General features: G+C 40.9%; 1 protein-coding gene across 1 annotated transcript in view; it reads left to right on the top strand.

The window, feature by feature from the left end:
* Positions 1-14,862, top strand: part of ryr3 (ryanodine receptor 3) — a 296,068-nt gene that overhangs the window by 275,863 nt on the left and 5,343 nt on the right. Inside the window, exons 90-100 of the mRNA XM_060915728.1 lie at positions 447-615; positions 1,374-1,460; positions 1,575-1,763; positions 1,862-1,992; positions 4,163-4,205; positions 4,304-4,431; positions 4,520-4,580; positions 8,010-8,156; positions 8,266-8,400; positions 10,967-11,123; positions 11,701-11,765. Coding sequence (XP_060771711.1) covers positions 447-615; positions 1,374-1,460; positions 1,575-1,763; positions 1,862-1,992; positions 4,163-4,205; positions 4,304-4,431; positions 4,520-4,580; positions 8,010-8,156; positions 8,266-8,400; positions 10,967-11,123; positions 11,701-11,765 — 1,312 coding nt within the window. The remainder of the gene's footprint in view (positions 1-446; positions 616-1,373; positions 1,461-1,574; positions 1,764-1,861; positions 1,993-4,162; positions 4,206-4,303; positions 4,432-4,519; positions 4,581-8,009; positions 8,157-8,265; positions 8,401-10,966; positions 11,124-11,700; positions 11,766-14,862) is intronic.

Raw genomic sequence — 14,862 nt, 5'->3', positions numbered from 1 at the left:
TACTGAACTGGCCAGCCTGCAGTCCAGATCTTTCACCCATTTGGTGCATCATAAAGCGGAAGATACGACAAAAAAGACCTAAGACAGTTGAGCAACTAGAATCCTTTCATATTGGGGTTGTCTCACAGTGGTAAACATGGCCTTGTCCCAACTTTTTTGAGATGTGGTGTTGTCATGAAATTTAAAATCACCTAATTTTTCTCTTTAAATGATACATTTTCTCAGTTTAAACATTTGATATGTCATCTATGTTCTATTCTGAATAAAATATGGAATTTTGAAACTTCCACATCATTGCATTCCGTTTTTATTTACAATTTGTACTTTGTTCCAACTTTTTTGGAATCGGGGTTGTACATGTTAAACATTTAAAAATATAATTTCTGTGAGTTTCAGTAAACAAAGTTAAACTAACTTTAAATATGAATGGATCTTTGAAATAATAGCATAGAGAATCGTGAAAAAGAAGATAAGGCCAAAGAGGAAAAGCCTGAAGAGCCAGTAGTGGAGGGGATGCCAGCTCCAAGGAAACGCCATGGCCCACCAAAGGAGGAACCGCCTGCGTTAATGGCCACTTTCTTTGCTGGCCTTGAAGTCTACAAGGCTAAGATGCTAGTAAGTGATTAACACGAGACCGTCAATGATGGCGTAGTTCACTCTGGCTCCATCTAGTTGAGAAGGAATGATATAAAGTGGACCACCTTGCACAATAAATGTTGCAAGCTATATACACTGTATACAAGCTATATATAGGAGCTATATAAACCCTAGGAATACCGACCTATTAGCCAGAAAGAATCCAAGACGGCGAGGAATTGACCAAGAAGTAGTGATTTTTGTTGAACTGCTCATTAAGGCTTAATTAGTCCATAACTTCATTAATTTAATAATTTACTTAAGCAAATCTGGGTAGAAGTTATATGCACTCTAGGTACCCCTACCTTCATGCCAGAAAGAATAAAAATTGGTGAAGAATTGAGCGAGAAGAAGCGATTTGTGTGGAAACTGCTCATTAGGGCTTAATTACTCCATATCTTCATTATTAATTGCAATTATGCAAATTTGGGTAGAAGCTATATGCACCCCAGGCAGACCTACCTTCCTGCCACAAAGAATAAAAATCAGTGAAGAATTGAGAGAGAAGAAATGATTTTCGTGAAATGTGGACGACGGACAACATATGATGTCATTCGCTCATTGCCTGTCAGCTGAATGAGCTAACAAAATTAATACAAATTAATTTAAATTAATTACATCCAAATCTTTACAACTTCTATTATGAAAATATTTAGAAAATACTGTATGTTGCTAAAACTGAGCCACTCACAGTTTTTATGAAATGCTTATGAAGGTTTTGGATTTTTACTTTCCAGAACTACTTGGCTCGTAATTTCTACACCCTTCGGATGCTGGCGCTGTTTGTCGCATTCGCAATCAACTTCATCTTGCTCTTCTACAAGGTTTGTTTCATATCATCTTTGATTTAAATTGTCAATATTTATGTAGTTATGAAAATTGTATTACAAATTCACTTAAAACATGATTTCTGGGATTTATAATGGTGCTTATTGTAGGTAACTGGTGAAGCTGAGGAAGAGGAGGAGTCTTGGGGTGCCAGTGATGATGATGATGATGAAGACAGTGATATGGAATTCTACGTACTTCAGGAGAACACCGGTTATATGGCTCCCACTCTGACTTTCTTGGCTGTACTACACACAATTATTTCTCTCCTTTGTGTGGTGGGATATTATTGCCTTAAGGTAAGTAATTTCTTTCTTCGCAGTACCAATTAACATCTAAGGAAGATAAAATAATAAATTACTGAAATGCAATGAGCCATAAAATTTTTTTGTTGTAGGTGCCTTTGGTGGTGTTTAAGCGAGAGAAGGAGATCGCAAGGAAGCTGGAGTTTGATGGCTTGTACATCACTGAGCAGCCCTCTGATGATGATATCAAGGGTCAATGGGATCGTTTGGTTATCGCCACTCCGTAGGGCCCATTTAAAAACACCTTCAAATAAACTACAACCCCAATTCCAAAAAAAGTTGGGACGCTGTGTAAAAATTGTACATGAAAACAGAATACGATAATTTGCAAATCATGGAAACCCTATATTTCACTGAAAATAGTACAAAGACAACATATCAAATGTTGGAACTGAGAAATTTTATTGTTTTTTTGAAAAATTTATGTTCATTTTGAATTTGATGTCAGCAACACGTTTCAGAAAAGTTGGGACTGGGCAACAGAAGACTGAAAAAGTTGTATGATGCTTAAAAAAAACAAACAAACCTAATTTGGTTAATTGGTAACAGGTCAGTAACATGATTGGGTATAAAAAGAGCATCCCAGAGAGGCGGAGTCTCTCAGAAGTAAAAAAAAATGGGGAGGGGTTCATCGCTCTGTGAAAGACTGCGTGGGCAAACAGTGCAACAATTTAAGAATTACGTTCCTCAATGTAAAATTGCAAAGAATTTGGGGATTACATCATCTACGGTACATAATATCATTAAAAGATTCAGAGAATCTGGAGAAATCTCTGTATGCAAGAGACAAGGCTGAAAACTGACATTGGATGCCTGTGATCTTCAGGCCCTCAGGAGACACTGCATTAAAATCAGACACATGTCTGTAAAGGAAATCACTGTATGTCTCAGGAACACTTCAGAAAACCATCGTCTGTGAAAACAGTTCATTACTGCATCCACAAATGCAAGTTAAAACCAGATATAAACAATATCCAGAAACACCGCCACCTTCTCTGGGCCCGAGCTCTTTTACGATGGACTGAGGCGAAGTGAAAAATTGTCCCGAGGTCTGACGAATCAAAAGTAGAAATTCTTTTTAGAAATCATGGACACCACGTCCTCCAGGCTAAAGAGGAGAGGGACCATCCGGCTTGTTATCAGTGCACAGTTCAAAAGCCAGCGTCTGTGATGGTATGAGGGTGCATTAGTGCACATGACATGGGTAGCTTTGTACATCTGGGAAGGCGTCATTAATGCTGAATGATATATACACGTTTCAGAGCAATATGCTGCCATCCAGACAAAATCTTTCAGGGAAGGCCTTCCTTCTTTCAGCAAGGCAATGCCAAACCACTTTCTGCACATATTAAAACTGCATGGCGCCGTAATAAAAGAGTCCAAGTGCTAAACTGGCCTGCCTGCAGTCCAGACCTGTCTCCTATTTAAAACATTTGGTGCATTATTGTATATCAGGCAAGAATGGGACAGTATTTCTCTTTCAAAACTACAGCAACTGGTCTCCTCAGTTCTCAAACATTTACAGTGTTGTTACACAGTGTCCCAACTTTTTTTGAAATTGGGGTTGTATATCAGATACTGAGAAAATATATATATATATATATATATATATATATATATATATATATATATATATAAGTGCTGTCAAGCGATTAAAATATTTAATCGCGATTAATGTCGCGACTGTCATAGTTAACTCGTGATTAATCGCAATTTAATCGCACATTTTTGTCATATGAAAAACCATTGTAATTCTCTTATCAGCATAAAAAAGTGAATGGGCTTGCTCACCGTTCGAACTACGGGGGTACTCGGGGGATCCGAGATCCCCTGAAACAGACATGAGATCCCTTGAAAACATGATTTGGGAAATGTTGGGGGGGTCTCTAAAATATTGGCAAAATGATGTTTATTGACATAGCAATTGTGTGTAACGGGAAGCATTTGCATATCCAAAGTGAGCGCGCGATGGAGATCCGCGCTCTGAGACAAGCGCAAGCACCCCCCAAGGGAAAAAAAGGGACCCCTCGAAAATATCGGCATAGTTCGAACACTGGTTGTACCAATGTTTTTTTTTTTTTAAATTGCAGAGCATAACACGTCTTGTCACAGCCACTGCAAAGTGGGGCTGGAGCCGCCGATGGGAAAACGAAACCTAAGCCGAGCACCGTGGCTCTTCGGGGGAGGGCAGAGGACTCTGGCTGTGCGGGGCGTGGCATCATGTCACAGAGCATTAATCTCGCGATAAAAAAAATTATCGCCGTTAAAATTGAGTCAAGTTAACGCGTTAATAACGCGACATTTTTGACAGCACTAATATATATATATATATATATATATATATTTTTTTTTTTTTTTTTTTTTAATAAATAAATTAAATTGTTTCCTTTCAGGTCTTTCCCCAATAACTACTGGGACAAATTTGTCAAGAGGAAGGTATGGCACAAATAATCTCAAGCTGAAGTGAATACATCTCTGCTCGCATGTGGTTTGTTTTCATCTCTTCTGACTCCTGCTGTAATTTGCATCTCCAGGTCATCAATAAATATGGAGATTTGTATGGAGCTGTGCGTATTGCTGAACTCCTCGGTCTGGATAAGAATGCGCTTGACTTTGATCCCACAGAGGAAGCTGTGGTGAAAGAGGCTTCTCTGGTGTCCTGGTGAGCTTGAATCACATACACAGAGTAAAATAAACTGAAATAGGTTTACACAGCTTTTTTGGGACACTGTTCTCCATTTCAATTTCAGGTTGAGCTCCATTGACATGAAGTACCACATCTGGAAAATGGGAGTTGTCCTAACTGACAATGTATGTAAAACACAAAAACATCCTTGTGATAGATATATGCAGGTGACTTGTACTCTCACCTGCTTCTTTAATAGGAACACCTGTACATCTACTCATTTATGCAATTGTCCAAACAGCCAGTCATGTGCCATCATGCAGATACAGGTCAAGCGCTTCAGTTAATGTTCACATCAAACATCAGAATGGGGAAAATGTGATCTTAGTGACTGACCATGGCTTGGTTATTGGTGCCAGATGAGCTAATTTGAATTTCAGAACCACTGATCTCCTGGGATTTTCACAAACAAGAGTCTCTACAGGGTACACAGAATGACACAAAACGCATCCAGTGAGTGGTGGTCCTGTAGGCAGAAACACCTTGTTGATGAGAGAGATCAGAGGAGAAAGGCCAGACTGGTCTAAGCTGACAGGAAGGCTATAGTAACTCAAAAACACTCTTTACAACCATGGTGAGCAGAAAAGCATCTCAGACTGCACAATACATCAGACCTTGAGGTTGATGGGGAACGATAGCAGAAGACAACATTGGGTTTCACTCCTGTCCTCCAAGAACAAGAATGTGAGGCTACAGTGCCCTTACAGAAAAACCACATGAAATTCACATGTGATTTCTCACATGTGAAATATGTGGAAAAATGTGTTTTGCACATGGGAAACATGTTATTTGCACATGGGAAACATGTGGTTTTGGCCCAATTTTATGTGAATCACATGTGGGAATGTTTTACACATGTGCTCTACATGGTAACACGTTACAAAATCTGATACCATGTATTCCACGTTACCACATGTGATCACATGTGAAATACATGTGAAATTCATGTGTTTTTTCTGTAAGGGTGGGCACAGGCTCACTGAAACTGGACAGTTAAATACTTGGAAAAACAAAAACAAACAAACAAACAAACAAACAGGTCTTTCCCCAATAATTACTGGTACAAATTTGTCAGGAGCAAGGTACATCACAGAAGTTCTTCAGATGAAGTAAATACAGTTAGGTCCATAAATATTTGGACAGAGGCAACATTTTTCTAATTTTGGTTCTGTACATTACCACAATGAATTTTGAACAAAACAATTCAGATGCAGTTGAAGTTCAGACTTTCAGCTTTAATTCAGTGGGTTGAACAAAATGATTGCATAAAAATGTGAGGAACTAAAGCATTTTTTAAACACAATCCCTTCATTTCAGGGGCTCAAAAGTAATTGGACAAATTAAATAATTGTAAATAAAATGTTAATTTCTAATACTTGGTTGAAAACCCTTTGTTGGCAATGACTGCCTGAAGTCTTGAACTCATGGACATCACCAGACGCTGTGTTTCCTCCTTTTTAATGCTCTGCCAGGCCTTTACTGCAGCGGTTTTCAGTTGCTGTTTGTTTGTGGGCCTTTCTGTCTGAAGTTTAGTCTTTAACAAGTGAAATGCATGCTCAATTGGGTTGAGATCAGGTGACTGACTTGGCCATTCAAGAATATTCCACTTCTTTGCTTTAATAAACTCCTGGGTTGCTTTGGCTTTATGTTTTGGGTCATTGTCCATCTGTATTATGAAACGCCGACCAATCAGTTTGGCTGCATTTGGCTGGATTTGAGCACACAGTATGTCTCTGAATACCTCAGAATTCATCCGGCTGCTTCTGTCCTGTGTCACATCATCAGTAAACACTAGTGACCCAGTGCCACTGGCAGCCATGCATGCCCAAGCCATCACACTGCCTCCACCGTGTTTTACAGATGATGTGGTATGCTTTGGATCATGAGCTGTACCACGCCTTCACCATACTTTTTTCTTTCCATCATTCTGGTAGAGGTTGATCTTGGCTTCATCTGTCCAAAGAATGTTCTTCCAGAACTATGCTGGCTTTTTTAGATGTTTTTTAGCAAAGTCCAATCTAGCCTTTTTATTCTTGAGGCTTATGAGTAGCTTGCACCGTGCAGTGAACCCTCTGTATTTACTTTCATGCAGTCTTCTCTTTATGGTAGATTTGGATATTGATACGCCTACCTTCTGGAAAGTGTTGTTCACTTGGTTGGCTGTTGTGAAGGGGTTTCTCTTCACCATGGAAATTATTCTGCAATCATCCACCACTGGTGTCTTCTGTGAGTGTCCAGGTCTTTTTGCATTGATGAGTTCACCAGTGCTTTCTTTCTTTCTTTCTCAGGATGTACCAAACTGTAGATTTTGCCACTCCTAATATTGTGGCAATTTCTCGGATGGTTTTTTTGTGTTTGTTTTCGCAGCTTAAGAATGGCTTGTTTCACCTGCATGGAGAGCTCCTTTGACCGCATGTTTTCTTCACAGCAAAATCTTCCAAATGCAAGCACCACACCTCAAATCAACTCCAGGCCTTTTATCTGCTTAATTGAGAATGACATAACGAAGGAATTGCCCACACCTGCCCATGAAATAGCCTTTGAGTCAATTGTCCAATTACTTTTGGTCCCTTTAAAAACAGGGTGGCACATGTTAAGGAGCTGAAACTCCTAAACCCTTCATCCAATTTTAATGTGGATACCCTCAAATGAAAGCTGAAAGTCTGGACTTTATGTCCATGTTCATTATATAACTATAACTTGAATATGTTTCAGTAAACAGGTAAAAAAAAAAAAATTGTCAGTGTCCAAATATATATGGACCTAACTGTATATTTCTGCTCACATGATGAGTTTGTACATCCTCTGACTCTTGCTGTAGCGTGCAATTCCAAGTCATCAATAAATATGAAGATTTGTCTGGAGTCGAGTGTATTGCTGAACTCAAATCTTTAAAACATGGATAAAAAAAAAAGCATCTGTCAACATGTTAGACATTGAAGTGGACGGGCTACAAGGCTACATCTAATTCTGCTCCTATCAACCAAGAACAGGAATCTGAGGCTATCAGGGGTACAGGCTCACTGAAACTGGGCAGGTGACCAAGCAATCTCCAAGGAGATCTGAAAGTTTCTGAAATACTCAAACCAGACTTTCTGGCACCAAAACCATACCACGTCACTGAGATCACATTTTCCCCCTCATATTCTGAAACTCTTTATCTACACTGTCAGATAGGGGTACAGTTGGAGTCCATTTCTGTCCCCCAAGGTACAGTCTACACTAATGTACTCCCTAGGGCACATTATTGGACTTCAAGGTAACTATGTGTACCTTTTTAGAACCAAAAAAGTGCATACATGTCCCCAAGCAGTATAATGTATAAAGGGTCCAGATAAGTACCGTAGAGGGTACTGCCCCAGTGACAAGCTATTGTACCCCTAAAGGTACAATAATGTACTTTATTTTCTGAGAGCGTACACAATTTTATGCATTTCGTTACTTCAGCAAGAATGATTGATTGGAAAAGTGCATGAATGTGAAGTGTAAAGTGTTTATAATGGAGTGGTTGGTGAGTGTCCATTCATCAAAACCCTGTGTTTCCCTTGATACAGTCTTTCCTCTACCTGATATGGTACACCACCATGTCTGTTCTGGGCCATTACAATAACTTCTTCTTTGCTGCTCACCTGCTGGATATTGCCATGGGCTTCAAGACCTTGAGAACAATCCTGTCCTCTGTAACTCACAACGGCAAACAGGCAAGTCTCTACCACTAGGGGGTGCATGTGCTTCAGCCTTGAAAAGCAAAGCGTGTACGGTATGTTGGTGAACCTGAAACGGACATCCCTCTGCTCTTTATTTAAACAGTTGGTGTTGACTGTGGGCCTGCTTGCAGTCGTGGTTTATCTGTACACTGTTGTGGCGTTCAACTTCTTCCGCAAGTTCTACAACAAGAGCGAGGATGAGGATGAGCCAGACATGAAGTGTGATGATATGATGACTGTGAGTTCAGGCTCAGTTGATTACTTGATAAAATGATTATTTCTCAGAAACAAAACCCACTGAAATTCAGTGTTATTATACCCCTGCTCCGATGGGGGGGGTTATACTGGTTTACCTCTGTCCATCCGTCTGAAACACCCTTTTTCTCAGCAACCACAACTCGTAGCCACTTGGTACCAAACGTCAGCTTGGGGTTCTATACTGTGTATACCGTTTTCAGGTCTGTCACACATCGACTTCCTGTTTACCGACTGAAGGCATTTACGAAACACATAGGGTGGATTTTGATGCCTTTTCAAGAAGCAAAATACAATTTCAAAATGACAGTTTACCAGGATGCTATCTGAAATCCCCGGGGAGAACACTGCTGTTTACTTACTTGTCATCTCATCTCATCATCTCTAGCCGCTTTATCCTGTTCTACAGGGTCGCAGGCAAGCTGGAGCCTATCCCAGCTGACTACAGGCGAAAGGCGGGGTACACCCTGGACAAGTCGCCAGGTCATCACAGGGCTGACACATAGACACAGACAACCATTCACACTCACATTCACACCTACGGTCAATTTAGAGTCACCAGTTAACCTAACCTGCATGTCTTTGGACTGTGGGGGAAACCGGAGCACCCGGAGGAAACCCACGCGGACACGGGGAGAACATGCAAACTCCGCACAGAAAGGCCCTCGTTGGGCACCCAGATCTTTGCTGTGAGGCGACAGCACTAACCACTACACCACCATGCCGCCCAAAAGTGTACATACAAAGTCAAAATTATACATACAGCACACCTAATATTTGGGTAAAATGTCTCTTCGCAAGATTCACCTTGACCAAACATTTTTGTTTACCATGAACAAGCTTCTGGCAGAATTCTGGTTGGATATTTCATGACTCTTCATGGTAGAATTGGTAGAGTTCAATTAATTTTTTTTTTTGGCATGGACTCGACTTATAAACACGGTCCATATATTTTCAATAGGGTTGAAGTGAGGACTTGTTTTAAGCTTAATGTTAACCTACTTTATCCTCCACAACCAGCTCTGATGTGTGTTTGGGTTCATTGTCCTGTTGTAACTCCCAAGTCCTGTTCAAGTTTCTGATGGTTTATGCTGAAGAATTCTGAGGTAGTCCTCCTTCTTCATTATTCCATCCACTTTGTGCAATGAACCAGTTCCACTGGCAGCAAAACAGCCCCAGAGCATGATGATCCTACCACCACCACCAGCTGGTACAGTGTTCCTCTGTACATGGTGGTCATTCTGGTCAAACAACTCAATCTTTGTCTCATCTGACCATACAGCTTTCCTCCAGAAGGCTTTTTTTTTGTCTGTGTGGTCAGCTGCAAACTTTAAGCCTGAAGGTGTCAATTTTGGAGCAGCCTCTTAGTCCATGGTGATCTGAACTGTAGACAGTGATCCATCAGCTTCCAGTTCATGGCAGGGCTGTGCCATGGTGGTTCCCAGGTTGTTCCTGACCATCCAAACCAATTTCCTTTCAGCTGAGGGTGACAGTTTGGGTTTTCTTGAAGCAAAGTGGCTTGGCAGAGTGACTACACCTCACAATAACTTGTATACAATTGTTTGAACTGATCTTGGAATAAGGGCGGCACGGTGGTGTAGTGGTTAGCGCTGTCACCTCACAGCAAGAAGGTCCGGGTTCGAGCCCCGTGGCCGGCAAGGGCCTTTCTGTGTGGAGTTTGCATGTTCTCCCCGTGTCCGCGTGGGTTTCCTCCGGGTGCTCCGGTTTCCCCCACAGTCCAAAGACATGCAGGTTAGGTTAACTGGTGACTCTAAATTGACCGTAGGTGTGAATGTGAGTGTGAATGGTTGTCTGTGTCTATGTGTCAGCCCTGTGATGACCTGGTGACTTGTCCAGGGTGTACCCCGCCTTTCGCCCATAGTCAGCTGGGATAGGCTCCAGCTTGCCTGCGACCCTGTAGAACAGGATAAAGTGGCTAGAGATAATGAGATGATCTTGGAATTTGCAGTTGTTTAGAAATGGCTCCAAGAGACATTCCAGAGTTGTGTACATCTGTGATCCTCTTTCTCAGATCTGCACTGAATTCCTTGGACTTTCCCATTTTACTGTGTGTTGGTCAATCCAATGAGTGCTGTAAACAAACCCTTTTTATGAAGGCACAGAGAAGCTACCAGCTGTAGTCAATCATGATCATTAACAGGAAGTTTAGAGACATTTTGGAAGTCTCAGCACCTCCGAATTAATAATCTGAGTGTGTGTAAATTTTTGACCCTGTACGTATAATTTTGACCCTGTGTTGATTTCAGAAAACCCAAAATAAATTACAACTTCTGCACCAAATTAGTTTTTTTTTTAACTAAAGAAATACGTTGTACAATCATTTCACCACAGAAAACGAAGAATTCAGAGAAATCATTGAAAGCCCAAATATTGCCATGACCTTCATGTCACTGTATGTAAACTTCTGATCACAACTGTGAGAGAGCGCGAGGGTAATACGCAAGTGAGCAGTAGCTCACAGTTGATCATCTTGACTTCAGAATCATTTGCCAAGTAGGTAAATGAATGAAGTCCTCGTTTCTCCTCAGTGCTACCTATTCCACATGTATGTGGGCGTGAGAGCTGGTGGAGGCATCGGTGATGAGATCGAGGACCCAGCCGGCGACCCTTATGAGCTTTACCGCATCCTCTTTGACATTACTTTCTTCTTCTTTGTCATTGTCATCCTGTTGGCCATCATTCAGGGTAAGTCCATGATGTTACGTTGAGTGAGTTTGTTATGGGCGGAACCTATCGAATAAGAAATTGCAATAGCCAAATTTGGTGCATACAACTGTCTAATTTCTATACATCATGGAACTTTGGAGAATCTGTAGAATTGGTCTGAACATAAGGATGCATTGAGCTGACACTGGCCTAAAACACTGGATCAGCATCTAACGTGGTATATTTTCTGAACAACTGATGGATTTTATTCTGCCTAATTGATAGAACACATCTGTTTTTTTTTTTTTTGACATGTCTCAACGTACGTACATGTGATACTTAACATAACCTGCCAACAGAACCTTGCAGAGACTCATCTTAGTTACCAAGAACGTCGGTGTTCAATCAGTACCTTGTCAAAAAATCTGGAAACCGAATCAGTTTATTCACATCCAAGAAATTAGTGAAGTCAGACATTTGAATTTGTTGCTTTACGATCTCAATAATGCTTTAATTATGTAAATAACTGAAAAACTCTCTATGTTGCTGAAATAATAGCGCTTTGCACTGGAAGTGGATGTCATGTTCTTGCCATTTACTTTACATTTCAAACTAGGTTTGATCATTGATGCTTTTGGAGAGCTGAGAGATCAGCAGGAGCAAGTGAAGGAGGACATGGAGGTGAGTGCTTTTTTATTTTTAACATTAAATTGAACGTTATGATAAATTCAACCACAACGCCGTTAAACGCTCGATTCTGATCGACGAGAAAGCGTTGATGATTAATTTTATATCCCAGCATGGACCTGACTCTGGTTGCGATCACAATGTTTATACTGAATGTGCTCATAATAATGGATTATTGTTTCCAAGTATAACAACATTCACAGGAAATGATTATACACTGTGTGTAATTGATGATGAAGCTTGTGATTTTTGGAAGGAAGCTCCAGTATCAACACTTTGTAACTGTCAGACAGAGATAGTAGTAGAACTACGTTTTTGGACAGTCTTTGGGATGGAGCTCTTTGCACTTTCAGGTTTTTTGGTAATACGACAGGTTTCATTTTTGATCTTGATAAAGAGAAAAAGTGAGCTGGTAAAGCAGTCACTGTTTACAGCTGTTTAAAGGGCTGATGACACGAACATGACTCTATGCAATTTCTTAAATAAACTATACAACATGGCAAACATGTTAGATTTCTGTTATAATTACGTGAAAAGAAGCTGTTGTTACGCGAATATCCAACTTTTAATTGCACAGTGCAAGAAAACTGGGTCCGTGGCTCGCGGCCATGTTGTGACGTCAGCGGGAGAACACGCTGCGGTTCACTGGCTGTTCTACTCTGGTTCTACTCAATGGAAATGGCGCATGAAAACGCCGGTGAACTCTCTAGTGCTAGCTCTTCCTCTTCTGGGAGTCTAGAATTGTGTTGATCTCTTCCGAATAGAATCTATGATAGCCTACCCTCTTTACCCTTTGCCTCTCGTTGCTAGGCGGCAGTTACATGAAAGCCGCAAGCTTTCACAAGCAAATACATGACTGATATCACGCCGACTTTATGATTACATTTATGATTATCATGTAGAATCTATAGCTCTACGTACCTTTATCTTATGTCGTTTCACAACACGTTCTGACAGGAGGACTGTCTTTGGATCCGGCATTGCTACTAGTAGACCCCCTCCGGAATACTGGCAGTGTTGCCAGATTGGGAGGAATCCCGCCCAGTTGGGCGGTTTCAAGTGCATTTTAGTGGGTTTTGAACATATTTTGGGCTGGAAAACTTCAGCAGTATCTGGCAACAGATACTGCTGACGTTTTCCAGCCCAAAATATGTTCAAAACCCACCAAAATGCACTTGAAACCGCTCAACTGGGCGGGAAACCTCCCAATCTGGCAACACTGTGTAGGCACTGCTGATGGTAGTAACACAAGTTTGTGATAAACTGAACACCCAAGAGATTCTTTTAAGCTGGGAAGGGTGTCAAAACAATCCAAATCGAAGTGTTCAGAGCACAGGACAGATGCTGGTGAGGACTCCTACTTGTCACGAGTGCGCCTGACTTGCTTCACCCACTTCGCATGCAGCTCGGGATCTCTGGGAAACTTGAATAAACTTACCCCATCCTTGTGGGTTTTGGAGCAAAAGCCGGCAACACAACACGAAGGCATAATAACTTATATATATATATATATATATATATATATATATAATAATACTAATAATGATAAACTGAACACCTGTCGCATCAACAACAAACTGGTAAGTTAGGAGGAAGGTTCTTTCGCTGACGTCATATAGCTCCTCCTCCTCTTTCGTCTCCTGGGTGCTGCAGCCCTGTCAAATTTGCCCAAATAGCCGCGTTTATCATAACTTGTAAAATAGGCGCCTTCGTGAATTAATATATGGATCATCGGGAATTACTTTTTATGTTATAAAACATCGCCAAAGATGTCAAAAACGTGTCATCAGCACTTTAAGCGATAACAGAAACTAACTTGTTTCACAAACGTTCCATAACATTAATGTAACTATAAAAGTGTCACACCACTGGATTTTTGTACCAGATGCTCTGTTTACAGAACATATAGAAACTGCGTTGAAAAGCGCACGATATTTTGCACCGTTTTCGTTGGCTGATCCAATAACCATCAACGAATAATCACCTCAATAGCGCCCCTACGGGATACATTTACCACCTTTAACATCATCCACGTCTGTCTTGGACTGAGGCTGGTTCTAGAGCACTTGCGACAGGGACTCATTTTAAATGACGACCGTGCAGTTACTGTCCAAAACTGGAAATTAATCTCAACAGTCAACAGCGTCCATTCAGTGCACATGTACTGACTGATTCAGAGTCCTGGTCTCCATGTTTTCAACACTGCATGTTCAGAGGTGAGAAAGAATAAAAACACTGACCATCTTGCACCAACAGTTCTAGCTTTATTGGTAACATTTTGTAAAAGGTTAAAGTTGGTCCCGTGTTAGAAAACAGAGCATCAGCGACTAATATTCCGATATAATTAGCACAGTGCCAAAAATGAATTTGGCATGGTGCCAACCAATCAACGAGGCATCACATTACATCACGTATAGCTGTTTTGCAAATCCATAGTAAAAGTAGTGTCAGTCTGGTCCAAAAATAGACTTTAGCCCAAGCTGAAACATCATGGACATCTTGAAGGCCAAATTTCTGCCTGGAAAATGGACCAGTTTGGGTTGCGCGCACATGATCTCCTGTCAGATTTACAGTAACTTCCCTCACTCCAATTTTGCTTTGGCTTGTATTTCCTGCATATGGAGGCTTGGTAGTGTAATGCAGCAGGTAGAACTCAAAATCCATAATCCGAGCATCTAGTATGAAAATCTGGTGGACTGACATGAAAAGTATAATGTGTCATTCATTCATTGTCATCCTTTTTTAATAAACAAATTGACAAATTGCTGAGGTACAAGTGGAATTTAAAAAGAAAAGAAAAATAAACCTCCAGGATGTGCCACGACTGAAAAATAACCAACTTCAGGGTCATCATGAAACTCTGTTGAGACAGCCACCCAGGCTTCTACATAGTACTCAAGTCGAGGACTCGAGCCCTAATTTTAAGGACTCGTGACTTGCACTTGAGCACTAACGACTTGGACTCGGTCTCGTGCATTAACTGCATTCGGACTCATAAATTGGAGACGACGACTTGGATTTTCTTATTTTTTTGTACCAATTTCGTACAAGGAGCGTCACACCTGCACGCCTTGGTGTGTGCATCAGATAG

Source organism: Neoarius graeffei, chromosome 3, assembly GCF_027579695.1.
Source record: "Neoarius graeffei isolate fNeoGra1 chromosome 3, fNeoGra1.pri, whole genome shotgun sequence".
Classification (NCBI taxonomy): domain Eukaryota; kingdom Metazoa; phylum Chordata; class Actinopteri; order Siluriformes; family Ariidae; genus Neoarius; species Neoarius graeffei.
This window is presented reverse-complemented; position numbering and strand designations above follow the sequence as displayed.